At 53.2% G+C, this 27,957-nt stretch overlaps 1 protein-coding gene across 2 annotated transcripts in view; it reads right to left on the minus strand.

Annotated features, from left to right (window-relative positions):
* Nucleotides 1–26,794, minus strand: part of ONECUT1 (one cut homeobox 1) — a 35,310-nt gene extending 8,516 nt beyond the window's left edge. For both annotated transcript variants that reach the window (XR_008628709.1, XM_004601666.3), the window contains exon 1: nucleotides 25,660–26,794. Coding sequence is in view for 1 of the 2 variants with exons in the window: in XM_004601666.3 (XP_004601723.2) it covers nucleotides 25,660–26,755 (1,096 nt within the window). In the remaining variant the exon portion in view is untranslated. The remainder of the gene's footprint in view (nucleotides 1–25,659) is intronic.
* Between the last annotated feature and the right edge of the window lie 1,163 nt (nucleotides 26,795–27,957).

Genomic DNA, 27,957 nt, shown 5'->3' on the forward strand with positions numbered 1-27,957 from the left:
TTCTTCAAAAGGCTAAGGGAAATCAAAGAGATTTTCCATTTCCCACATAAACAGGATGAATAACGTCACTGTGTCCTTTGGTTTTTGGAAAGAGGGTGGATTCAGTTATCCTGGAACCAGCATTTCCCATATTGTGTAAAAAGAATGACACTATCTCTAACAGGGATTCCTTGAAAAGCTTGCGGGTCATTTAGAAAACACACACACACACACACACACACACATACACACCCCATTCAAAATTGATGTAGGGCAGGAGCCATACAGTACAGTGGGTATGGATTGCCTTGCATCAGCCAGGTTAGATCCCTGGCCCCCATACGATCCCCTGAGGATCGTCAGGAGTGATTCCTGCATGCAGACCCACGAGTAACTCCTAAGCACCTCCGGTTATGACCCCCAAAACAAAAGCAAAATTAATACATTAGTTTTATCATCATCATCATCATCATCATCATCATCATCATCATCATCATCATCCCATTGATCATTGATTTTCTTGAGCGGTCTCAGTAACGTCTCCATTCGTCCTAGCCCTGAGATTTCAGAAGCCTCTCTTTACTCGTCCTTCCCGACGGTGCCGCATTAAGTTTATTAAACCATAAGCTTCAGATGGGGACAGGCTATTAATGTATCATACAGTATTAATATGGGGGAAGCAGTTTGAGAGTTCTTGCCCCAATCACTCAAGTATTATAGACGCTAAAGACCAGAACCTGTGATGTGAGATTCTCCTAGAGTGAGCAACCTAGCCGAGGCTGTGTGTTGCCGGGGCACTCTGTCAGCGTGTGTGAATATAGGCTGAGGCTGCCCCGTACACCGTTTCTCAGCATCTGAACACTGGGTTGGGGTTGTGTAACTAGATGTATGTTGCCACATCTGGAGAGAAGTTGGCAGAAGTTTTAGTTGCTGAGTGATATATAGCAGAGAAGCCAGGAGAATGGAGAATGCACTAAGTCGTGGGAGGTGAGGGAGGGGGGATTATGGGTGAGCTCAGTAAGGAGAATGGGAGCAGCAGCCTCCAGAAATAAAATCAGAGTTGTGGAACTTTGGACAGAACCACACTTACGAGCATTGTTAAAGACTGAATGAGTGGCGGGAGCTATAGCACAGCGGGTAGGGCATTTGCCTTGCACATGGCCAACTCAGATGCAATCCCTGGCATCCCATATGGTCCCCTGGGCCATCACCACGAGTAATTCCTGAGTATACAGGCAAGAGTGGGCTGGAGCGATAGCACAGCAGGCAGGGCGTTTGCCTTGCACTCAGCCGACCCAGGTTCGATTCCTCTGTCCCTCTCGGAGAGCCCGGCAAGCTACCAAGAGGATCCTGCCCGCACGGCAGAGCCTGGCAAGCTCCCCGTGGCGTATTCAATATGCCAAGAACAGTCACAACAAGTCTCACCATGGAGATGTTACTGGTGCCCGCTCAAGCAAATGGATGAACACCGGGAGGACAGGGCTACAGTGCTACAGACTAGGGGTGAGAGACAGATTGATTGGAAATAACACAGGAACTTGAGTGAGAGTATCCAGCATAAGGTGATGCCAAGGGAGGTAAGAGTGGACCCAAACCCATAAGAGCCAATCAACAAATAACGGGGCTGAGGGGGAGGGGAGGAAAGGAAGGTTGGATTGGAGGTGATGAAGGGGCAGGTGTGGGAAAGCTGTAGGCCATGTAGTGGCAGGGATATTCAGTAACTTTGCATATCATACCATAAACAAACACAATAGCAACCCTATTACCTCAACCTATGGCGAAAAAAGAAAATAGGTTTCACCTAGGTCCAGTGGTCAGGGGCCTTGGGCACACCAGCGATGTCAGGCAGGTGTTTGTGAATCTCTAAATGACTAGAGCGGACAAAACTGTTACGCATGGGAGCAAACTACAGCAATTAAACCAAAAAAATGTCTCTGTGAAGAGGTAAGCTGGGGACTGGGGAAGGGAAGAGGGAATGTGGGGATTGAAATTAGAATAGTTTAAGCCTAAAGCTCTATTACTGACAGCTATATCAAGCACAGTGCCTAAATAATTTTTTTTAATAATCAGAGAAGCTACTAAGGAAGTCAAGAAAGTCCCTATAGGTTTGTGAAAGTAAAGAAAGAGGCAGGGGGCAGGGTTGGAGCAATAGTTCAGTGGGTAGAGCACTGGCTTTGCACACATTCACCCCAGATTCTATCCCCAGCACCCCACAGGCCCCTGAGGCCCCCAGGAGAGATTCCTCAGCACAGAACCAGGAGTAAGTTCTGAGCACAGCCAGCTGTGGTCCAATGCCCCTGCCCCATGATGCCCCTTCAAAAAGAGGCAAAGAACAGGAGTGGAGAATGCCAAGAGGTACCACTACACAGAGAGCAACAATACAGATCTGTTCTCCTTCTCATCTTCTCTCTGATTGTTTCACTGTTTTGCAATATTACATAATTTCATGAGTATAGTTTAGTATTTCTCTATAGGTTGTAGAACTCACCATTCCTACCACCAACACGGCCTCTTTCTTTACTCATTCGCCCACCTTCTCCCTCTGGGAATTATCGTAGTTTTCATGGATTTCAGGAGTTAGTCTTGTTGTTTCTTGCTAATTTGTTAGATTTGTTTATATTTCCCATCTGAGTGAGATCACCTGGTGAACTGTATTTCACTTCCTTATTTCACTTAGCCTCATCACCTCCCCTTCCATCCATTTAGAGTGGGAGTTGGGAGAGAGGGTTCAAATAAGTGTTCAGGGATCCCAGGGATGATTTTTAGCCAACTGGGCAAGTGGATCAGTGTCAGGGCATAAGGATGAGGGGATACGTGGGACCTTTGGTACTGGGGGTGTCAGGGGCCACTCCAGTGACCAGAGGTTTCCAGAGCTGCACCTGGAAACATGCAGGGACCCCAGGAAATGAAGAGGGGTCAGCTGCAAGCCAGAAATGCCAGACATTCACCTAACCTCATCTCAGGGAATGTCACTGTCACTGTCATCCCGTTGCTCATCGATTTGTTTGAGCGGGCACCAGTAATGTCTCTCATTGTGAGACTTATTATTACTGTTTTTGGTATATCCAATATGCCACAGGTAGCTGGCCAGGCTCTGCCGTGCGGGCTCGATACTCTTGGTAGCTTGTCGGGCTCTCTGAGAGGGGTGGAGGAATCGAACACGGGTCGGCCTCGTGAAAGGCGAACACCCTACCGCTGTGGAGCAATAGCACAGAGGGTAGGGCGTTTGCCTTACATGCGGCCGACCCAGTTTCAATTCCCAGCGTCCCTTATGGTCCCCTGAGCACCACCAGGAGTAATTCCTGAGTGCAGAGCCAGGAGTAACCCCTGTGCATCGCCGGGTGTGACCCAAAAAGCCATAAAAAAAAAAAAGATTGGCTGCTTCAGGAAATGTGAAGCAGAGAAAGAGAGCGTGCTGACTGTTCAGGGCTTCAGATGCTTCCGGGCACACAGCCAGCCCAGAGTCCATCTCTAGGACCACAGGAGGGCCCCTAAGCCGTGTGCAGAGTGATTCCTGAGCAAAGAGCCAGGAGGCAGCCCTCTGCTCCACTGGGTGTGGCCCCCACATCCCAAACAAACAAACAAACAAACAAAAAACCCATTGAATTAAATTTGAAAAGTGAGAAAACACCGTGCCTTCGAGCGCACCGTGAAACTGCGTTGCCATGGAGAGAGAGAGAGACTATGAAAGTATGAAAGGGAGGCCCCGTATCTTTATCTGAAGGCCAATGCTGGTACTTGTAGCTGCAATCCACAGACCAGCTAAGCCTGTAATGTCCCCAGTGAGTCGGCGGGGGTCTGGCCAGGCCCTGAGAGATGAAGGTCTAGGTAATGGCTAAGTCCCTTAGCTTCCTGCTGCTCTGGTGCCCCAGGGACAGATTGGGTACCCTGGCAAGGCACACCCTGAACCTAGGTGCCTGGTGACTGGGCAGGCTTGTCCCTGCGCACTCTTATAAGGAAAGCTTAAAGCTCTGAGCCAAAGAAACAGGACAGCAGGTAGGACACTTGCCTTGCATGCTGCTGCTCTGGGTTCGAGTCTGGGTACCCCATAGGGCCCGCTGAGCCCTCCCAAGAGTGATCCCTCAGTGCAGAGCCAGGAGAAAGCCCTAAGCACGGTAGAGTGTGCTCCAAAACACATTTCACTGGGGATGGGAGAGACTGCGGGCAGCATGAAGTTCTTGGGAGTGGGATGGGGAGAGGGTGATGAAAGTGCTATAAAAGTGATTTCAGCTCTTTGTTTATACTAAAAGCCACTGAACTTCATACTTCAAATGAATAACTAGCAAAGTATGTAAATTCTGCCTCAATAAAACTGTAGAGAAAGAAGTGGCGGGATGAGCTACTGTGTGAGCTCATCTGAGAGGGACCAGCAGGGAACAGTGCCATCTCCCAAGTGTCTTCTGATCTGGGGGAATTTCTTTTTCCCCATTCCTGCTTGTGACTCAAAATCTCAAAGGCTCAGAGCTCCTGAATAAAAGATCTTGATTGCCCTTTTTTTAATAGATTTTTTAAAAATTGAATCTCTGTGAGATAGGCCCTTAGAAAGCTGTTCATGATTAGGTTTCAATTATACAGTGCTCCAACACCCATCTCTCCACCGATATACATTTCCCAGCACCAGTACCAACATATATATTTTATAAAAGCTGTAAATTTCACTTCTCATTAAGTCAGTTTCTACAATTAATGGCAGAGAGTCTCTTGCCCGTACACCTGGCAGTCTTCCCCTGGGCCCCTCGGAGGGGATGGGCTCCAGCTTCCCTCCCCAGCTTCCCTCCCCACCCCGAGCAGAGCCCCCGGTGGCTGAAGATCACCGGAACTTAGCCACAGCCATGCTCAAGGCCCCTCTCCACACATTCGGACGGGCCTCATGCATGAAGGTACCGGCAGAGGAACCCAGGTGTGTGTAATTCAATCAACGGCCAACATCCAGAGAGAGACTTAAAAGCAAGCTCTCAGAAGCGCGCAGACGCAAAGCGATGTCTTAGAACCTACTTCTCCCTCTGGGAGAAACTGGCAATCTTCTGAGAGTTTCCTGCCCACATGGGACAGCCTCGCAAGCTTCCCATGGTGTATACATACGCTAAAGCCAGTAACAAGCTAGTTCTCATTCCCCTGACCCTGAAAGAACCTCCAATGCAGCACTGTTAGGAAGGCCGAATGGAGAGAGCTTCTAAAATCTCAGGGATAGGAAGAATGGAGAAGTTACTGAGCCCGCTCGAGAAATCGACGAACAACAGGATTTCGTGATCGTGATCGTGATCGTGATCTACAATTAATTTCAAATTAGTGGTTCCCTTGGAATTCCTCAAATTACTCTGCAGAATGGACTTACAAATTTCACTGTTCTCCCAACAAGACCTCAAATGAACTTCAAAGGGACAATGAACCTCGAAAGGAATCCTGAAATCTGGTGAGAAGGCTTCTGATGGCAAATCGGACTGTTACTATTAGGACCCTGGCCATCTGACCCCAAGCACATTTCCCATGTTTCCCACCACCCTTCCCACTCCTTCTCACGGCAATCTTTTCCAGAAGCACGCTTGCCATGCTTTTTAGAAGTCACTCCTCTATGCATGACAAACTTTCCTGCTTACTCCTCCTTGGCTCTGCTGTCCGTTGCTCAGAACGCCCTTCTTTTCATAAAAATAGCATTTTTATATAATCAAGGCTCAGCTCAAACATCTCATTTCTTGCTGGGCCTTCCTCATCCCTGAGCCTCTTCAAGGCTAACAGTTCTCTCCTAGGTCCATATCACCCGTGGATAATTATTTACCTACTCATCTCTTTCACTGACGTATTCTATAAGACAATGTATTCTATAAGAGTACACAATTGGGGGCTGGAGCGATAGCACAGCGGGTAGGGCGTTTGCCTTGTACATGGCCGACCTGAGTTCAATTCCCAGCATCCCCTATGGTCCCCCGAGCACCACCGGGGGTAATTCCTGAGTGCATGAGCCAGGATTAATTCCTGAGTGCAGAGCCAGGAGATACCTCTGTGTGACCCAAAAAGCCAAAAAAAAAAAAGAAAAAAGAGTACACAATGGATTATTTCTTTGTCATACTAAGTATTTTATTTTTGGGGATGTGGGGGTCACACCCAGCTGTGCTCAGGGATCACTCCTGGCAGAGCTCCAAGGATCATTCAGGGTGCTGGTGATCGAAGCTGGGTGGGCCACGTGCAAGGCATCACCCTACCCTCCGTACTATCTCTCCAGCCCCACACTTAGCATGCTAGTTAGACAGATAGTTTGTGGCCCCAGAGAAAATGGAGACAGCCAAGACAGGAATCCTTCTCTTTTGAAAATGTACACAGGGAGAAGTTGATGAGACCTCTTTCATCTTGTTGGGCAATTATTTTGAAGTTATTTATGGTACTGTGGGAATATATCTGAGAAATGAGGTAAGGGACTGAGTCTCTGGTGACAGATGCTGGGTTGGACTGGGGGGTTTTGAAATGATCCTTGAACAGGGCCCCCAGTCCCATCCACATTAGGCGTCCAGGTGAGTGGGGACACTGGGGATCAGATGGAAGAGGGGTACTAGGTCCATCCTTGCTAAACATGGATGGACACAGTATCCGTCTATTGGATCATCAGTGCTTTAGTCAAATACTGAGTCAACAGGATTCCAGTTATAGGAAACACCAGCAAAAAAACCCCACAGAGCGGGGTGGGGGGAATGTGGAAACCCTAGCAATCACGGAATGAGATTACCTCCACAATGAGATTACCTCCAAAATCTGGGGATGTTCCCAGCTGCAGCCCTTCTCCCCAGTGTGGGGTTTCAGAGCTCCAGTCAGTAGATTTACTGCAACCAGTAATGGCAGGGGGTACCGCCTTGGACATTCCCTGCCTGACACAGTTACCATCTCTCCTCCACAGAGTCCCTATAGATTATTCACTCAGTCATTTCAAAAAGGCCTGTGCCTCCTGTTTACAATAGCCAAAATCTGGAAAAAAAAACAACAGAGTTTTTGGAGTGCCCAAGAACAGATGACTAGTTAAAGAAACTTGGGTATATCTACACAATGGAATACTACACAGCTGTTAGGAGAGATGAACACTGTGCACAATCTTTCCAGTCCAAAGAATAATTATGGACTATTCTTATTGTTTATTTTTTTTAGTGTATCATATTTTTATGCCCCCCATGCCTGGCTGTCTTCACTGGGGCCCCTCAGAGAGGATGGGTTGCCTTTCCCTCGCTGCCCTAAGCAGAGCCTTGACAGTTGAAGACCTCCAGAACCCAGCCACAGCCATGCTCAAGGCCCCTCTCCACATATTCAGACAAGCCTCACACATGAAGGGGCCAGTAGAGGAACCCAGGTGTGCGGGACCCGGGGCTGAGATCTCCAAGCCTGCTCGAATTGGGACTGGGCCTCCTCCACCCTGACCCCCCATTTTCCAGTAGCTTGGCAGCCACACCCACAAGCTTCCCCTGGCGCCATGTAATCCCACCAACGGCCAACATCCAGAGACTGTAAGATCAAGCTCCCGGAAGACATCTAATAGCCTTGTTCTCCCTCTTGGAGAACCTGACAAGCTACCAAGAGTCTATTGCCCACACGGGAGAGCCCTGCAAGCTCCCCATGGTGTATTCATATCCCAAATACAGTAAAAGATATATACATACCTCTCAGAGAGCCCGGCAAGCTACTGAGAATATCCCCCCACACGGCAGAGCCTGGCAAGCTACCTGTGGCGTATTCGATATGCCAAAAACAGTAACAATCGGTCTCATTCCCCTGACCCTGAAAGAGCCTCCAATTGTTTGGAAAGACGAGTAAGGAGAGGCTGCTAAAATCTCAGGGCTGGGTGTAATAGAGACGTTAGTGGTGCCCGCTTGAGTAAACTGACGAACAATGGCATGACAGTGATACAGTGATACATATTTTTATAAGAAGTGGTACTTTTTAAGGCATCAAATTAAAAATACAAAGGGAAAAAATAGGGTATAAGGTGTTTGGACGTGGTTATGCAACAAAAGTAAAAAGTGTTTACAAGGGGAAGTGCCATACCATGTGGTCCACAGGTTGGTTCGCTGAAACAAAAGTGCCCTCTGCTGCCAACCACACAGAAAGACAGACCCAGATCTGAAGCATCAGCCCTGTGCTCATGTGGTGTGTGCCCACATGATGGAGACAATCCACTGCTTTTAGGTTTCAAGTAGCGTCAGGGGCTACAGATCCTACCTTCCTTCCTCATAGCCCTCAGTGGGCCTGTCAAGGACCAGGCAGGGGGCCGGGGAGAACCTGGGGATAGTGGTGGAGGAAGCTGACCATGGCTGGTGTTAGAACTTTGTCTTCCTGAAATGATACTAGGAATAATTTGATAAATCATGGTAGCACTGTAGCACTGTCGTCCCGTTGTTCATTGATTTGCTCGAGCGGGCACCAGTAATGTCTCCATTGTGAGACTTGTTGTTACTGTTTTTGGCATATCGAATATGCCACAGGGAGCTTGCCAGGCTCTGTCGTGCGGGCGGGATACTCTCGGTAGCTTGCTGGGCTCTCCGAGAAGGACAGAGGAATCGAACCTGTGTCGGTCACATGCAAGGCAAATGCCTTATCCGTGGTGCTATCGCTCTACTCTGTAGCTCTAGAAATTTTAGTTACCAAAAGTCTCAGAGATCAAATAAAACACCCGTAGGATATGTTTTGCAACTAATTTTATAACTACAGAAACTCATGTTTTAAACTAAGCCATTACTCTTTGAACCTGTTTTCATGTACCACAATCATTTCAACTCACAAGATTCATTAGGTCAGATATTCTCACAATCCAATGCAGACACAAACAAATATCCACATTTAGACAATAGCTCTTGTGCCTTAGTTATTTCAAAGAATGAGCGTTTACACCAGATACTTTTAACAATTCCACAAGAATACAAACATGCTTTCAGGCACAGGAACAGGCACTTACCAAACTTTGGCATTAGCGTAAGAAAATACTTGAACTGCACTGTTTATGAAAACACGAGGGAACTTAATTTTAATGGCTCCTGTACCTCCACTGTTTGTAAACATGGCCTAATGTTTCATTAAAATGGACTCGGGCTTGTGAGAGAGAGCCTTGCATTCTCTGAACTCTGATTTCACTTTAGTCAGGCTCAAGTTTCGCAGCCCTTCCTAGATAGTACAGGTCCTGAAGTTCAAAAGAATTACAACTATATGGTATCTTAATTAAAAATAAAATGAAAAATAAACCTGCCTGGACCTGAGAGAGGGTACAGGGGTTAAGGCACCTGATTTGATCCTGGAGCACAGAGCTAAGAGTCAGCCCTAAGCACCACTGGGTGTGGCCATCACCCCTCCCCACCCCACCACCACCAAAAAAAAAAAAACACCAAACTTTCTTTTCGACATTGTACAGTAGGACAAATGGTTCAAAAGGCATGTCACTTTCTAAAAAAGAAAAATAAATCAAAACGGAATAGTGTGCTGGGGGCCAGGCATGTGGCTTGGCAGTACAACCCATGCCTCGTGATTGGGAGGCCCTGGGTGCAAGTCTTGACACTGTAAAGAAAGGAAAAGAGACGCACAGCACCGAAATGTTTCAGCATTCCTTTCCTAAGTTACGGTTACTTTCGTACGGAACCACCATAAATTCCACCCAAATAAATAGCACTCATTTAGTAATGGCTGACCCGGGTTCGATTACTCCATCCCTCCCAGAGAGCCCGGCAAGCGACCGAGAGTCTCCTGCCCGCATGGCAGAGCCTGGCAAACTACCCATGGTATATTGAATATGCCCAAAACGGTCACAACAAGTCTCACCATGGAGACGTTACTGGTGCCCGCTCGAGCAAATCGATGAGCAACGGGAGGACAGTGCGACAGTGCGGGATACTCAGGTTTGAGTCCAGCACTTCATTATTCCCCAGACCCTCAGAGCAATGCAGGAGAGCACCCCTGCTGGTGTGCTGACCCAGGAGTAGCACCCAAGCCATCGCCACGTGTGACTCCGCCCCCAGTTGTCAAAATGTTTGAGATTCATCGATACTGAGGCTTACAGCTGTGTGACTCACTCATCTTCATAAGGTACACGATTGTATCAAAGTAGAGAGAGAGAAAGAAGAAAGTGCCTGCCGTCGAGACAGATGGGTGTTGGGGTCTCAGCAGCCGGCCTGAGACCCTGGCCAAATCCCCTGCCCTTAGGAGCAGGAGCAGACTCTCTTCAAACAGGGCCCTAAGGCCCTGGGCCAGCCCTCCACCCAGAAAGGCGCCCTGGTGGAGGAGAAAATGGGATGAAACTTGAAAGTCACCACTTGTCTGAGCCAGCATGCCCGGCCTTGAGAGGAGGGGAACATAAATCATTAGTTAACATCTGTAAAGGGCCCAGCAAAATGTTTACTCAAGAGTTGATAACCAGGTGTCCATAATGTCCACTCCTCCCTAAAAATTCACAATCACACAAAATATCCCGTTAATCACCGATTTCTCAGGCAGGCTCAGTAACATCTCATTTCGTCCTTTCCCTGAGATCTCAGAAATCTGTCTCAACTTGGCCCTCCTAATGATGTTGCACTGGGGGCTCTTCAGGGTCAGGGGAATGAGATCCAGTTTATTACTGGATTTAGCACATGAATACACTATGGGAAGCTTGCAAGGCTGTCCCATGTGGGCAGGAAACTCTCAGAAGCTTGCCAGTTTCTCCCAGAGGGAGAAGTAGGCTACAAGATATCTTTTGGGATCTTGCTTTTAAGTCTCTGGATGTTGGCCGTTGATGGGATTACACACACCTGGGTTCCTCTGCCGGTACCTTCATGCGTGAGGCCTCTCCCAACGTGTGGAGAGGGGCCTCCAGGATGACAGTAGCTAAGTTCCGGTGGTCTTCGGCCGCCGGGAGCTCTGCTCGGGGTGGGGAGGGAAGCTGGAGCCCATCCCCTCCGAGGGGCCCCGGGGAAGACAGCCAGATGTGCAGGCAAGAGACTCTCTCCCCTAAAAATTTGCCTTTAAATATGTAAGTGCTATTAAAATGAGAGTTGCTTGACTTCCAACTCTACCCCCTCTGTGTGGTTCTTTCTTGGTGGTGGCGGTGGGGTGGCCGCGGTGCCCTGAGGGGCAGGGCAGAGGCTTCTCCCCCTCCCCCTCCCTCTCCTATAGGGAGTCAGTCCGGTGGCTGGGGGGTCATACTCCAGTTTGCCGGGGTCTACTGGCCAGAACCTGACAGATGGGGTGTGGTGCAGGAGGCACCCGGGGTACACTGGTGATGGGAAACGTACACTGGGGGAAGGATGAATGATGGAATCTTGTAAGATCATGAAAGCTGATCACGAAAGCTTTGCAACTGCCTAACTCATGGTGCTTCAACTTTTTTTTTTTTTAAAAGTACATTACTGTATCCTATGACTACATCACCATTCATTTATGTGCACTTTTCTGCTATTTCTGTTTTTCTCCCCCCTCCTATTTCTGGTTTTGCAAGAATGAAACATTTTGCCAATGTGTCCAGGCACGTCTGTGAGCTCATGTCCGGTGTGGATCCAAGATTAGAGCTGCCCTACAAGGTGCTGGTTCAAGTTCACAGGATGACGCCAGATCACCAAATAACCTGTTTGAAGTTCAACGATGCTGATTTCTCAGGACTGTGTGAGTTCCTGCTGCTGCAGGCCCTCACCCACAGCTCGCCTGTGAGGATGGCTACCAGATGTGTGATCTCTCTATTTTGTTTGCTTGTTTGTTTTGCAGGCCACATCCAGGGATGCTCAGGGCTGACTCCTGGCTCTGTGCTCAGGAATCATTCCTGGCAGTGCTGAGGGGACTATATGTGATGCCCGGGATTGAACCTGGTTTAGCATGTGCTACGCAAACCCCTTACCCGCTGTATTATCGCTCTGGCCTCAGGATGTGGCATATTAACGGTGGTATTTTTTTTCACATCATTAAATTTTTTAACTAATTAACTATTTTTTGGTTTTTAATTATTTAATGATTTTCGATCAAGCTGGTCATGATTAGGTTTCAGTCCTACAGTGTTCCAACACCATCTTTCCACCAGTGTTTATTTCACAGAACTAGCGTTCCCAGGTTCCCTCTCACCATGCCAGCCCTGCCTCTATGGCAGGCACTTTTCTCTCTCTCTCTCTCTCTCTCTCTCTCTCTCTCTCTCTCTCTCTCTCTCCCTCTCTCTTTCTTTCTCTCTGTCCCCCTCTCTCTCTGTCCCCCCTCTCCCTCTCTCTGTCCTTCTCTCTTTCTATGTCCCTCTCTCTCTCCTTCCTCTCTGTCCCTCTCTCCTTCTCTGTCCCTCTCTCTCCCTCTCTCTGTCCCTCTCTCTTTCTCTGTCCCTCTCTCTCTCTCCCTCTCCTTCTCTCTGTCCCTCTCTCTCTCTGTCCCCCCTCTCCCTCTCTCTGTCCCTCTCTCTCTGTCCCTCTCTCTCTCTGTCCCCCCTTCCTCTCTCTGTCCCCCCTCTCTCTGTCCCTCTCTCTCTCTCTCCTTCCTCTCTGTCCCTCTCTCTTTCTCTGTCCCTCTCTCTCTCTCCCTGTGGTATTTTTCTGTGTCAGAAGGCTGTGGCACTGACTACCTAGACCATTTCCTCCTGGCCCCCCGACAGGACGCCCCCGCTGAGGCTCTGTTTAAGGGAGCCCAGGCCTGGCACTCTGGTGACTCCTGACTCTGGGCTAAATCACTGAGGGGAGAGGAGAGAGTTTGTTTCGGTGGTGCTGGGAATCGAACACGGGGCCTCCCGCATGCAAAGCAATGCTCCACGCTTGGGCCCCAGCCCCAGCCGTACATTGAGGCAAGAAAGGCTTTTCTGCTGTGGAGACAGATCGTTGACAGATGGCAGTAAGCTGAAGTGTGGGACCCGGCAGGCCCTGAAGGTCAAATCTTTCACTCTACATTTAAGGCAATTGAGGCACAGAAAGGTTAAATGACTAGACAAGTTCTCAGAGTTAATTACTACACCCTGCCTCGAGGCCTCTTGATTCTTAGTCCAGTTTCATTTTCTCCAGTAAATTAAGATGGTGTAATATGATCTAGTGGGGCTGGAGCAATAGCACAGCGGGTAGGGCGTTTGCCTTGCACACGGCCGACCAGGGTTCGACTTCTCCATCCCTCTCAGAGAGCCCAGCAAGCTACCGAGAGTATCCCGCCCACAAACCAGAGCCTGGCAAGCTCCCCGTGGCGTATTCGATATGCCAAAAACAGTCACAACAAGTCTCACAATGGAGACGTTACTGGTGCCCGCTCGAGCAAACCGATGAACAATGGGATGACAGTGCAGTACTATAATACGATCTAGTAAGTTAATAATTTATCCGAAAGTATTCAAATAATTGTAAATTTATTTTTTAAAATACGGTTAAGTGACTAATTGCCTAACTTTAGCTTCCTTGTTTGTAAATTTGACAGGTATAATATTGGATTTCAGAGGGACAAAGAAATTATTACAGCCTTCAGTATGCAAATAGAGTAGTATTAAAACACACCAACTTTCTGGAGAAAATAAGCCTCAGTTTTCTTGGGACCATCCTGGTCTTGATCATACCCGTCAGTCCCCTGGCCTCCGGCCCGGCAAACACTAAACACTGCTTTGAAATCTGTGCTTCCAGCCGCAGGGATGGAACCTGGGAGGCTGTTTGTCACCTCCTCAATACAGTGTTTGTGTGAAGCAAAGTGGCCCCTGTGTTGGTCACGGAGACTTTCGACTGTTTCAAACGCTTTATTTCCCACCACTGGACACCTGTCTCTTTCCCTGAAACCCACGACTCAAGTTTAAAATATCGCCGAGGGACCAGAGAGAAAGGACAGGGGTTAAGGCACATGCCTTGCGCATGGCCGACCCTGGTTTGATCCCCCGTATCACATCTGGTCACCCAAGAATCACCAGGAGTATTTGCGGAGCACAGGGCCAGGAGTAAGCCTTGAGCACCACAGGGTCTGAACCCAAACAAACAAACGTCATCAAGGGGCTGGAGTGGTAGTACAGGGGTTAAGGCACTTGCATGGGGCTGACCCCTGTTGGCTCCTTCGCACCATGTGTTTGCTAGACCATCGTCAGGAACAGGAGTGACGACCCTGAACCCAGAGCCAGGAACAGTGCCTGAGGGCCTTTGGGTGCGGCCTAACCATCCTACCACCAAATATATATATGTATGTATACATATATATTTGTTTTAATAATGTCCTTGGACTGGAGCGATAGCATAGTGGGTAGGGCATCTGTCTTGCATGTGGCCGACCCAGGTTTGATTCCTCTGTCCCTCTCGGAGAGCCCGGCAAGCTACCGAGAGTATCTCACTGCATGGCAGAGCCTGGCAAGCTCCCCGTGGTGTATTCGATATGCCAAAAACAGTAACAACAAGTCTCACAATGGAGATGTTACTGGTGCCCGCTCGAGCAAATTGATGAGCAACGGGAGGACAGTGCTACAGTGCTAATAATGTCCTTAAATTGGCAATGGAAGTTTCCTAGAATTAAGTGGAGGAAGAAAAAGCTCTTCAACAAAAGATGATGGGAAAATAAGTTAGGCACAACAAAGAAATTAAATGGAGCCTTTATCTCATATAATAGACAAGAGTTAATTCTTTAAATGGATAAAGAGATCCTCCCTATTACATAGAATTTATAAAGTAAATTAAGGAAAACATAGGCAGAACTCTCCATGATATCAACTTCTAGAGGATCTTCTATGATTAGACTCTATGGGCAAAGAAAACAAAAGCAAAATTAAACACGTAAGATTTTTTTTTTGCTTTTTGGGTCACACCCAGCGGTGCACAAGGGTCACTCCTGGCTCTCTGCACTCAGGAATTACCCCTGGCGGTGCTCAGGGGACCATAAGGGATGCTGGGAATCTAACCCTGGTCGGCTGCATGCAAGGCAAATGCCCTACCCGCTGTGCTATCGCTCCAGCCTCACACACATGATTCTATGAGGCAAAAAAGTTTCTGCACTGTGAAAAACAATGACTGAAAACAATGACTTTGTAACTTTGTACACAAAAAGTACAAACATCATTACTACTGTAACCATGTTTCTCCAATAACAGTATTTGAAAAGAAAACAACCTTTGAGGGCCAGAGAAATTGCACAGCCGGTAGAGGAACTAACTTACACGTGATCCAGGTTTGATCTCTGTTAGCACTTGGTCCCCCGATCCCCACCAGGACTGATCCCTGAGCACAGAGCCAGGAGTAAGCCCTGAGCTCCTCTGGGAGTGGCCAATGCCTCCTCCCCCAACTTCCTTTTTATTTCCTGCTTTTTGTGTCACACCCAGTGATGCACGGGTGTTACTGTACTCAGGAGTGACTCCTAGCGGTGCTGGGGTGGCCATATGGGATGCTGGGGATTGAATCCGGGTCGGCCGTGTGCAAGGCAAATGCCCTACCTGCTGTGCTATTGCTCTGGCCTCTTCCCCCAACTTTTTAGAGCCATCCCTCTTTTAATTCCAAGTGAACACTAAGGGTCCATTTACTGCTTTGGGTTGGAGGGCCTGGAGGGAAGGGACACCCAGAGCTTCTGCTGACGTCTAGCAAATGCTACAGATAATCTTGGTGAAGGACTTCCTCCCAGGAACCATTGTAATCAGCACTTCCTCTATTTAATGAGCTTGTCGTGCCATTACATGATCACCCAGCTCACCGGATTAATGATGAAAAGAGGAACTGATTTTTCTAGTTGCATTATTTGAAGTAAATGTTAACTTTCTTCTTCTGAGTCCTTAGTTAACCACATTAGTGTGACAAATATGTCTTTGTCTAGCATTAGTAATTAGAATTTAATCACTTTAACTGCATCTTAATTACCCCAAATGAATTAAAAGGACATCTAATAGCAAAGATTAAATTGCCTTAATGAACGATTTTTGTGACTCCATCAATACGGAAATTGTTTTAGCCACTTTACCTGCGATGAGCGTAAGGGCCACTAGGTGGCAGGCTTCACACATTTATTTATTTAATTTGCTTCCAGTACTCTTTCAGAAGACAAGGAAAAAAAGTGAAAAGCGCATAGTTGATTGCATTCCTTTGATAACCTCTCTTCGGGACTCTGAGGTCATCACCGGCATGACAAATAAAGCAGTAATTTCAGAAACTTGATTCTGAGCACCCTCCGACATATGCAAAGGAAGATATAGAGGCACACGGGTAACGGGAAACCAGTGTTAGACAGAAATTAGAAGTTGCCCTCTGGAAAATTGTCAACGTATATCTTAAAGATGCTCCTTTAGAGGCAATTTCTTTCTTTGATCTTGCTGCTTTCAGGATAAACATGGAGAGTATCATGCTAAGTGAAATGAGTCAGAAAGAGAGGGACAGACTTAGAGGGACTACAGTCATTTGTGGAGTATAGGATAACATAACATAGGCTGACACCCAAGGACAGTAGATACAAGGGCCAGGGGGACTGCCCCATAGCTGGAAGCCTGCTTCATGAGCGGAGGGGAGAAGGCAGATGGAATAGAGAAGGGATCACTAGGAAAATGACGGCTGGAGGAACCAGTTGGGACGGGAGATGCATGCCGAAAGTAGATAACGGACCAAACATGATGACCTCTCAGTGTCTGTGTTGCAAGCCATAATGCTCAAAAGTAGAGAGAGAGAGTATGGGGAATATTGTCTGCCATGGAGGCAGGGGGAGGGTGGGAAAGGGGGGTATACCCGGGATATTGGTGGTGGGGAATGTGCACTGGTGGAGGGATGGGTGTTTGATCATTGTGAGGTTGTAACCCAAACATGAAAGCTTATAACTATCTCATGGTGATTCAATAAAATTTAAAAAATTTAAAAAAATAATAAATGGTCAATGTATAAACAGATTTTTAGTAAATTTATTATTTTTGTAGTGCAGAGTCCTAAGATATAAGTAACAGGCGAGCTCTGGAATGATAAGATAGGCAGTGATGTGAAGCCAAGAGCTCTAATTAGAGGGTGCAGCTCAGAGCACCAACGCCTGGAAGTATCGCAGGTTTGGGCTTCTGCATTATTTGACGTTGTCGCAGGCACAGCTCCCAGAGGGCCATGCAGCCCGCAGAGCACAACTGACGAGATGGGTCTCGCTCACCGATAATTGTTTGAGTGAACCAATGGACAAGACCCCGGCTCGATTCCTAGACCTGCTACTGCATGATATTCCCTCTGGTTGGTTCTTTCAAAGAGAGCAATGAAAACATTTCTCTTTGGGCCTGGAACTCAGTGGCCTCAGAGTCTGGCTTGCAAGCGACGGGTCACAGGTTCCAGTCCTGGTGCTATCGCGAGAACCAGGCGTGCTCTGGACGCCTGGCGCTCTGTGGCCCTGGGAACCACATCAGGTCGGGCGTGGGCGAGCACCGTGGCGGAGACGGGAAGCCTCAGGCGAGCACTGCCTCTCAGGAGGGCATGCAGAGCCCCGGGTCGGAGGGCTGAGCCGGGACAAGTGGACGAGTCGCCACCCGCTGCGGGAGCAACCGGGACACGTGTGCCCTGGCCCGAGTGCGAGCCCAGGCGAGCATGTGTGCCGGCACCACACTAAGGAGCGTAAGCCTCCGCGAGCTGGGCGGGCGTTCCTCTGGGACACTGGGAAAGCCATTCCCTGTGGCTGCAGCTAGGGGAGGGGAGTTTCCAAAGTCAATAGCACAGTGGTAGGGCGTTTGCCTTGCACGCAGCTAACCCAGGTTCGATTCCTCTGTCCCTCTCAGAGAGCCTGGCAAGCTACCGAGAGTATCCCGCCTGCACGGCAGAGCCTGGCAAGCTCCCAGTGGCGTATTCGATATGCCAAAAACAGTAACAACAAGTCTCACAAGGGAGACGTTACTGGTGCCCGCTCGAGCACATCGATGACCAACGGGATGACAGTGATATAGTGATACAGTGAAGCACCTCCAGGAGTAATTCTCGAGTGAAGAGTCAGGATAAACCCCCCCCCCAGCACCACTGGGTGTGGCCCCCCAATCAAGAAACGAAAACAAACGAAGAGTCTCCCGTACATAAGTCTTGAGGGAAAAGAACTCTCTTCCTAAGTAACTCTCTGACGGTCCCTCCCAGGAATACCCGCCAGTTCCTGCCCAAACACTTTCTATACACGCAGTTTCTGACCATTTACCCCAACAATTCCCTCTCTGGGTCCGTGGCCAGGTGGATTAGTACTGGCAGCAATGGAACGGGTGGACGCAGGCTCTGCGCTTTGATCTGGTATAACCGAACTCAGTGCCCCCATCAGCTTCCAGCCTTGTGACCACCACTGAGTTAACTTAACCTCTTTAAACAGGGAAATGGGGAATAACGACAACTCCCAAGTAACTCTGCCAGGAAATCCCAAATTTTGTGACACATTAAAATTGATTCTGAGTCTAAAACACATAAAAATTGGGAGCTGGAGCAATAGCACATCGGGGAGGGCGTTTGCCTTGCACGCGGCCAACCCAGGTTTGATTCCCAGCATCCCATATGGTCCCGAGAGCACGGCCAGGGGTAATTCCTGAGTGCAGAGCCAGGAGTAACCCCTGATCATCGCCGGGTGTGACCCAAAAAGAAAAAAAATAAAATATAAAGAGACTAGTCAAACTGCTTATTTAAAAAAATAAATAAAATGAAAATAAAACAAATAAAAATCACCCGAGGCCTAGGTCATTCCCTATACCAATCAGAGCAGAAGATCTGGCATATTTTGAGGGGGAGACGGGGCTTGGGCCACACCCACCGGTGCTCAGGGATTGCTCCTGGTAGGGTCTTGGCTACCATTATGTGGCACCAGGCACTGAGCCTAGGCTAGCCACATACAAGGCATGCCCCCTTCCTACTACACTGTCTCTCCAGTGCAAGGCAGAATGTTTTTAAGGACATGAAGTGATCCCAATACACAGCAAAATTTCGGAGTCTCTGACATGACCGTGAAGATAAAACAATGAAAGTCGGGGCTGAATAGATGGCACCGTGGGTGGGGGCCCTGTCTTCCATGAACCCACCCCAGGCTCAATCCCTGGCATCACATACGGCCCCCTGAGCACTGTCGCCAGGAGTGATTCCAGAGCAAAGAGTGATGAGTTGAGGGAAACATACTACAGAGGGGTCTTAGCAAAAGTGTCATAAAACATAAATTCTTCTGTTTGTATTAAAGTATTCGGACTGGACTGGAGACAGTCCAGTGGGTTGGGGCTTGCCTGGCATGCAGCCAGGTCGATTTCGATCCCTGGCACCACATATGCTCTGTCAAGGGATCCCTGCCAGGAGAGATCCCTTAGCACAGACCCCGGAATAAGCCCTGAGTCCCACCGGGTATGATCTCCAAACAAATAATCTAGATATTCAGGTTATCTTGTGGTTGGTCTAGTTCTCTAACCAAGTCCTACAACTTCAGAAGGAATTTAAGCTTTATTAGTATGTAAAACTTACGTTAAGATAAAAGACCATAAAACTTATTGATAGGGAATGGGAATTTGATTTGCAATAAACTCATTCACATTAGAGATTTTTTTTCCTTTTACCAAATTCTACAAAATTGACACTTTTTTTTTCTTTCTGGGTCATACCTGGCAATGCACAGGGGTTACTCCTGGCTCTGCACTCAGGAATTAACTCCTGGCGGTGCTCAGGGGACCATATGGGATGCTGGGAATCGAACCCAGGTTGGCCGAGTGCAAGACAAACACCCTACCCGCTGTGCTATCGCTCCAGCCCCAAAATTGACACTTTTTGCATGGAAATAATATGGCCTTCTTCTCCTGAAAGAACTTATTCATTTTATTTAGAAACACGAAGAAAATAGTATTTATGGTGAGTGCTTTTGGTGAGTGCTTTTATCCAGAATTATAAATTATAAGTTATAAGAACACTAGCCTCTAGCTATAGAACTTCAACAAGACTTTTCTACTGTTGCTGCTTTATCCTGGGGCCCACTGAATCTTACCCAAGTGTAGGAATTCTGCTCTTTGGGGGCCACTGATGGGGGTTTTCATGAAACCAGTCATGTTTAATCCAGCCCATAAAATCCCCCGAGTTGACTGAAGACACGAAGCTGATGTTCACTCTAATGCGTGAGGCAACTACAGGTAAACCCTGAGCACAGTGGTTGACAGCTGAGACCTTTAGCTATGGGTTCTGAGGAACAAAACACCCAGGGACCAGCTTCTGAATTATCCACCTCTGTCAGACCACAAGATCTTTTTTTTTTTTCTTGCAGGGAAATCTAGAGCTCCCTTTGCCAAAGACACACTGGAGATGGGTCTCTCCTGGGAACTCAAGCGAGCACTGTCTTTGGGAGGAGCTGGGTTTGCTCTGACTGTGGGGATGATGACATAAAAACAGCCCTTTTTTTGTTTTTTTTTTTTTTTGCTTTTTTCCCTTTTGGGTCACACTGGCAATGCATAGGGGTTACTCCTGGCTCTGCACTCAGGAATTACTCCTGGCGGTGCTCAGGGGACCATATGGGATGCTGGGAATCCAACCAGGTTGGCCGCGTGCAAGGCAAATGCCCTACCCGCTGTGCTATCGCTCCAGCCCCAAAACAGCCTTCTTAAAAGCTGGAGATCAGAGATGACTATAGGTTTCCCCCAGCATGGATCAAAGGGACCCAACTGAACTGAACGTTTCAGCTTAATGATGCGACCCCTGTCACTCCCAGAGAGATGGGAGTTTGGACTCGGAAGCAGGTATAAATGGGTATGGAGCAAGCACCTGGGTAAGTGTCGGGGCAGGAGGGACAGCTAATCCTCCCCCTGGCCCAACTGTGCCCGGGGACACTCCAGGTGGGACCTCACAGTGCGGGACGGGTGGGGTGTCACCGACTCGGGAGTATCAGCTCTTCGCCTGTGACTTTTCTCTTCCTGGAACTCTTCAAAAGCAGCCGAACCCCACCGCCCCTTCCCCCCACCCGCGTGGCCGGGGCTGAAGGGAGAGAGACAGGCTCTGGGAGGACTCGGGGGTTCTGTCCAGGGTCCTGACCGGCCTCTCAGGTGGGAACCAAGAACCCAGCCCTCAAAGTTCCAGATCTCCCCTCTGCCTCTTGGGTCCAGGCAGTGGCTGGGAGAGGAAGCCAAGGACTGGACTCAGCACCCTGCCCTGGCCCCTCACCTCCGACCCACTTCACCAGGGTCACTTTCTCGACGCCGAGCCTGCTTTTCTGGAAAATAGAAGAAACTCCAGGATGGGAAATCCAAGCACTGGGTCGGAGCCATAATCCAGCGGGTAGGGCCTTTGCCTTGCACATCGCTCACCCACGATCAATCCCTGACACCCCAGTTGGGCCCCTGAGCACCACCAGGAGTGATCCCTGAGCACAGAGCCAGGAGTAAGTCCTGAGCACAGCTAGGTGCGGCCCGACAACCTGCTCCACCCAATCCAAACACTCATCTCTTTAGGACAGGTTAGACTTGGGGGGGGGTGGCAGCAGTGCAGCAGCCGGGGGATACCCAGACACTGGCAGGATCCTGGATCCAGCCAACACCCTTCCTTGCTCCCCGGGACCCTCTCCCCAATCATGACATTGGTCACTTTGAAGGTCTTCAGGCAAAGCACGGTCTACAAACAAAGTCAAGTACGTTGCCTCTCTGAAGCGGGGTTGAAGCAGGAGGGGTGCTGTGTGCCCTGCCCCCGGTGGCCCCCAGAGGGCGCACGCCATCATGAAACACAGCCTGTCCCCCACTCCGCCCCTCCCCCGCAGACCAGATGAGCGGGCCCAGCTCTCTACTGAGAGGGCCTGCGGCTAAAGACAGCGGAGTTCCAGCTTTGGAGTTGCGTTGCTGCTACTACCCGTTGTTGGGCTTTTGGTCCCAAAGTCCACTTGCCAAACAGCACGGGCGGAGTCGGGACCCAGGTGGCCACAGGCGTGGGGACGGCCGCTTCAGCCTGTCCTATCCTGCGTGCTCACACGGGGTCTGTGTCTGCAACCAGAGTCATCACGGGGCCGTGACCCAGGAGTCACTCCCGGGGCGTGTCCACTGCAGACTTCCCACCAGCCACTTGCTGGCCGCTTCCTGGGCTTTGTGCTCCCGCGTGGGGGTGGTCAGGGGATGTGGTCCTGTGCTCTGCAGAGGTCAGGCTGTGAGAAGGGAGTGCCCAGGTGGCACCTTCTGAGGTTTGTCTCCTCCCCTGAGAACTCTTGGGTTCTCATTCTGCAGGTCTGTGGGGGCTCCTGAGTCTTCCCATAGTATTGCCTGGCAGGTGGCCTTTCTGCACGGGGCAGAGGCCTTCCCAGATGCTCCCTGCACACAGAAACCTGCTGGCCACTTGCTCCTGAGCTGTCGCCGAGCCCTGCAGAGTCAAGCTCGGAAGGAGCCTGGCCCTCGGTGCCTGCCTCCCTACTCCAGGGCCCGGCTCCTCTGTTCACACACCCAACCACCCTCGCAAGCTCCTCCCCACCTCATCTTCAAAAGGGCGACAGGGAAGTTGGGTTCCTGGGGCCTCACACACGGCTGTCCCTCTGCCTGGCTCCCATGCCCCAGGGGGAAGTAAAGGGACCATCAAAATGTCACCCACGGGGGTAAATATTAACAAAAAGCAAATGGACTTGCGCAGGGCCCAGTTATCAATCAACCAGGACACAAGGCCACGGAGGGCAAACACGGCCCAGGTTGGCGCGGAGAGACTTTCTCATGGCCTGGACTTGCCCCCAGAGCAGCGCAGGGCCGAACCCCGGAGGGAGAGGGGTGATGTCTGAGTGCGGGCACTGCCCCCGAGGCGCACGCTGGCCTCTAGGCCCCAGCAGATCAGAACCTCTGGACCTGCCCGGCCTGAAGCCTGGGCCGGGTGCGTGCGGGTGCCCGGGGCTGGGCGGGCACCGTCCGAGCTGCAAACTGTGGGCTGCCCTGCAATATGGCTGAAGTGTTCCAGAACCTAACAGGGAGCTAATCTTGCACTTAGGGGAGGCAGCTTTGAGACACCCCAGTAGTGCTCAGGATTCACTCCCGGCAGCGAGCAACACATGGTGCCACGTATGGACCCGAAACCAGGTCTGACACATAAAAGCCAAGTGCCTTCACCCCCACACGTCCTCTCTGGCTCTTCTTAACGGGCTTGACTCCAGAGGTGGTCACCTGCCTCCCCGAGCAGCCCGGGCACCTACCCCCTGGGGACCAAGAGCAGCTTGAGAATAGTTGTGCTGCACTCCAGTGGGGGGGGGGGGGAGAAAGCATTGCAATGAGGTGACATGTATTGATTTTGTTACGATTCGGTGAGAATCACCTCCTGGGTCCTGCCTTCCACGGGCTGCTGTGACTTGCTAAGGGAAGGCGCGTCCCCAAACAAGCTGTGTCTGGGCAGGGCTTTGCTTTACACAGACGCGGCCAGAGTCTGGAGTCCAGTGGACGGCGCACGGAGAGGCCACTCTCCCAGCCCACCCGACCCTCGGTTCCCGGAAAGTCTCTAATACAACAGCACACGGCCACCAGGCGCCCCTCGCCAGACTGTGAAGTCCACTACAGTCAGGTCTGCGGGCCACGCAGAGAAGATTCGGGACACGAGCTCCCTGCTGAATCCTACTCCCAAGTGAAAACTTACAAAGGGAGAAGTCGATGCTCTCCAGACCTAGAAACAGGTCACAGGTCTTCTGGGTGGAGGAAGACAGAACGGGGGCTTCGCTTTGCCATTTCATCCCCATCACCCACATCCTCCCCCGAACACAGAGCCAGGAGCAGGCTCTGAGCACTGAGCCAGGAGTTCCCCGATCACCACCGTATGCCCCCCCCAACATATATAAAAGCTTGTGGCTTGATAACCTCAGCACTGGCCTCTTGCCTATCTCCTTCTCTCTCTAATTAAGCCGAAGAAAGGAAACAGCGAGGGTCTAAGGAGGCAACGTTTGGAGCCAAACCCTCCACCTGCCAGATGTCAATGTTCCGTCTCCCCCCGCCCCCCAGCTGAGGGGAAGGCCACGTGCCCTTGGCAAGCAGGGCCCCTGAGACTAGGCGCCACGGACCCAGGCGGGCGCCACTAGGATCGCTTCTGGGACGGGCATGCCGGGCCACCCACTGCCACTTCTCCATGGTAGGCAGTGCTCTCTCCTGAAGGTCAGGGGCACCCGGCAAGGCAGGGCGGGTGCCCAGGTGGTGAGGAAGTGGCTTTTGGACAAACTCTGCCTGTCCTCCGAGAGGGCTTGAGGAGAGAGTGGGGGAGGGTGGAAGGGTGGGGACGGGTTATTTAAGTCCGAGCAAGGGCTTGGCCAGTGGGGGTGGGGACGTGCACCCGGGGGGCACCCCTTGGCAGGGTCTGCTGGGGCTGTGCTGGCTGCCTGTGCCAGGCCTTGGTGCGGGTGTGCAGCCCAGGGCACAACTCGAGTACAGGAGCCAAGGGCAGTGACACTCAGGACTAGAGTGCAATCTCAGGGACCTCCAGCACACGGTCACCCTTCCTGGCAGCAAGGGCTCCACTGCATGAGCAAAGGAAGCCGAGGAGGGGGGCAGGGGTGCGTGCGAGCCCCTTGCCGGGCACCTACCTGCCTGCTCGTGGCTCTCTGGCCACAGCGAGCCGGGAGCCAGGAACGGGGCTCCCGCCGGCTTTGATTTTAGCCAGTGAACCGGCTCAGTGCCCCCGGCTCGGTGAGGATTGACTGTCTCTTGTTCTCCCGGGACGAATTAATGGAGAATGACCAGTTAATTAACACCCTCGTTTGGTTTGGCCTCTCCCATGGTTTTCGCTGCCACTGAGCTCGGGGCACCAGCTGAAATTCTGGTGGGGATGGGATGGGCCGGGGGCGGCGGGACCCAGGAGTCCGGGGCCTGGGCCCCTGGCTCCCCTCCCCCTAGCCCAGCGGGCTCCTGCAAGCCCCAGGGCGGACCCTGCTGGTGCCGGGCATGTTGGAGATGCCCGGCTCTGGTTTTGTCTGCTGCCCGCGGGGGCAGAGACCTGCCCGTTCAAACCAGGAGAACCACGTCCCGGGCTTCAGGCCTGAACGCTCAGCTTCATGATTTAAGGCCCATTTCCACACACACACACACACACACACCCCTGCCCGCTGCACCGGGATTCAGACGAAAAATCAGGTCGGAGTTGAATCAAATCAAAGCAAGTGTGATATCCCTGAGCGAGCCGCAGGGCCAGCGGCGGAAGGCGCTGTCCTGGCCCGCCTGCCTGTCCACTGCCCGTTACTCCGCAGCAAAGAGACTCGGGAGCCGCTGGTCCACACCGCAGCGGGCTGTGCGTGCGCCGTGGGCGTGAGCAAATCTCTGCACCGTCCCAGTCCGGCACCGCGGCCCCTGCTCTCCACCCGGTCTGGTCGGGGTCGGATCTGGGTCTGGGTCCGTCCGTCCCAGCCCGCCAGAGCTGGAAGCGAGCGCGGGAGGGAGCGGGCAGGGCGAACAGAGCGCTCCGAGTGCGGGCCAGCCAGAGTAGGTGGCAGCTCCGGGAGCTGGCCGGCGCCAGCTGCGCGCAGTTCCGCGCAGTTCTTGGGAACGTGTCCCTTTGCCTCGCTCGCTGGGCTCCCACGGAGTGTCCCTCTGAGAAGCGAGACCCAGACCTCACCCGGCTTGGTGTGGCTTCTCCCTACCCCTGACCAAGGGAGCGAGCGCCCGCCCGTTTTTCCACACCTGAACGCACCCGGCTAGAGCCCACACAGCACCGTTGCGCGCTGGACGCGGAGCCTGGCGCAGCGGCGGCACGACTCACCGCGTGTGCCAACACCGCGCGCTCGCAGCTCTCCCAGGCCCAGGGCAGCCTGTGGTCCGACAGAACGACAGAACGGGGCAGCCCCGCGCGCGCTCTCCTTCCCCCCAGTCCCGGCTCCCGCGGGCGCCCTGGCTCCGCTCCAGGGGGGCCCTATTACCTGCTAAGCGGAGCGCAGACATGCGCTGGAACTCAGGCTCCTGCAGCCACTTCCACATCCTCCGGAAGGTCTCCCGGCCCGACTTGAGTTTGCTCCAGGGCTTGGGGTTCCGCAGCAGGTCCGAGAGGGTGCCCTGCGAGCGGCAGAGCACCCGCTGCGCGAAAATGGCCTGCGGGATGCTGTAGCGCTTGAGCTCGGTGGTGATCCGCTGAGCTACCTCTTTGGTGTTGATCTCCTCCATCTGCCCCGAGCTGCTCCCGTTGCTGACCGGCGCGCCCGTCACCGAGGCGTTGGGCTCCCGCGCCGTGCCCAGGAGCTGCCCGTGGCCCTGGGCGTTGAGGTGGGCGTGCGGGTGGTGCGGCGGGAGGCCGTTGAGGGGCACCATGCCGGCCGAGGTGGGCGTGAGGTGCTGCTCCCCGGGCCGCCCGAAGTGATGCGCCTCGAAGCCGTTGGGGGTGAGCATCTTTTCGGCGGGCATGGGCGCGCCCGGGTGGGCGTAGTGGGGCAGCCCCTGCTGGGAGTTGTGGATGCCGCCCAGCCCCGAGCCCGACAGCGGGGAGAGGCTCTGGCCCATGCCCGCCACGTCCTTGTGGTAGGGGGTATAGAGGTTGTTCATGGAGGCCAGCCCGCGCTCGTCCCGCATGAGCGTGAAGCTGCCGCTCACGTTGCCCGCCAGGCGCTGGTGGTGGTGCGGGGGGTGGTGGTGGTGGTGGTGGTGGTGGTGGTGGTGGTGCGGGAACTTGTCGGAGACGGTGGAGATGGGCGGCAGCGGCTGCAGCGGGGTGAGGGTGGTGTAGGTGGTGGGCATGCTCATGCCCGGCGGGGTGTCGCAGGCCATGGTCATGGTGGGGTGCAGCGGGCCGGCCAGGCTGTGCTCAGGGGCGCGGTGGTGGTGGTGGTAGTCGCCGCCGCCGCCGTCCAGCAGGGTGGCCATGCCCATGGCGCGCGGGTGCGCGGGCGCCAGGTGGCCGCCGCGGTGCGCCACGGAGCCCCGCGCGTGGGGGCTGCCCGCCAGCAGCTCGGCAGGCGCGGGCACCGGCTCATGGCCCACCGCGTGCAGCTCGCCGATCGCCTCCATGCCCAGCTGCGCGTTCATCGTGCTGCGGCCGCGCGGGCGGCGGACCCCACATCGATGAGGCCGGGCCACGCGGCGAGGGGCGCGCGGGCGGCTCCGCTCGCTGCCCCGCGGGCCGCCGGCCGCGCGCGCCCGCCCTGCCCTGCCCTCCGCCGCCGGCCGCCGCGACAGACGCGAGTGTCCCCAAAGGCGCCTCGCCGCGGGGCGAGCCCGGGGCCGCCAGCCTGCTCCGCCCCGCTGCCCCCCGCGCCCGGCCCGCCGCCGCCGCCGCCGCCGCCGCTCAGACTCGGGAGGCGCCCCGCTCCCCGCACGCAGCCCGCGCGCCCCCCGCGGCGGCCGCCTGCCCGCGCCGCTGGCCAGCTCGAGCCATGGCCCGGCTACTGTTGCAGAGTCGGGGACCGCCGCGCCGCCGCCGCGCCGCCGCCGCCGCCGCCGCCGCCGCCGCCGCCGCCGCCGCGCCCGCCCCGCGCCCGCCCCGCGCCCGCCGCGCGCACTGCGCAGGCGCGCCGCTGGCCCCGCCCCCCGGCCCGGCCCGTGACGTCCGCGCGCGCGGGGGGCAGCCGGGGGTCCTGCGGGGCGGCCGCCGGGTGGGGGGACGCGGAGGCGGGGGGAGGCGCCCCACGTGCGGGAGCTCGGGATCGAGCCGGCCCCGGGGCCGCCGCCAGCCCCCCGCGGACGGTTCGCTCCCTTCGGCTCGGCGCTCGCGGCGATCGCATCCCGGGGGTCGCGCTCCAGCCGCGGCCGCCCGGCGCGCGTCGCCCGGGGTCACCGTCCTCAGCCCCTTCACCCCGGCCCCGACGCTTTATTCCTCCAGCCCCAGCCGGGGCTGCCCTCGGGAGTCCGCGCGGCGCCCACCCTCGGGTGCTGGACCTTATTTGGGCAATGATCTTTAAGGTCCTGGGCTGCCTGGGGTCTGCAGACCCGGCACCCCCGGGCCCCCAGGTCCTCCTCCCTGTTCCTCCTCCGCCCACCGTTACCTCTTCCAGTCCCCGGCGAGGAGCGCCCGGCACCTGGGGCCCCGCCCGGCCGTACCTCGCGGTCCCCTACCGCTGTCCAGCTGAGAACTAAGGCGGCGGCCGCTTGGCCCAGGGCCGGCCGCCGAGTGTGTGCGTATGTCTGTCTGCGAGAGCGTCCCCGCGGGTCCCCGCCAGGGCCGGGCCATTTCTTCAGGGTCTCCCCGGTCCCCTCGCTAGAGCCCCCCCAGGGCCGGCTGCTCGCGGCCA

Source organism: Sorex araneus, chromosome 2 (assembly GCF_027595985.1).
Source record: "Sorex araneus isolate mSorAra2 chromosome 2, mSorAra2.pri, whole genome shotgun sequence".
Lineage (NCBI taxonomy): Eukaryota > Metazoa > Chordata > Mammalia > Eulipotyphla > Soricidae > Sorex > Sorex araneus.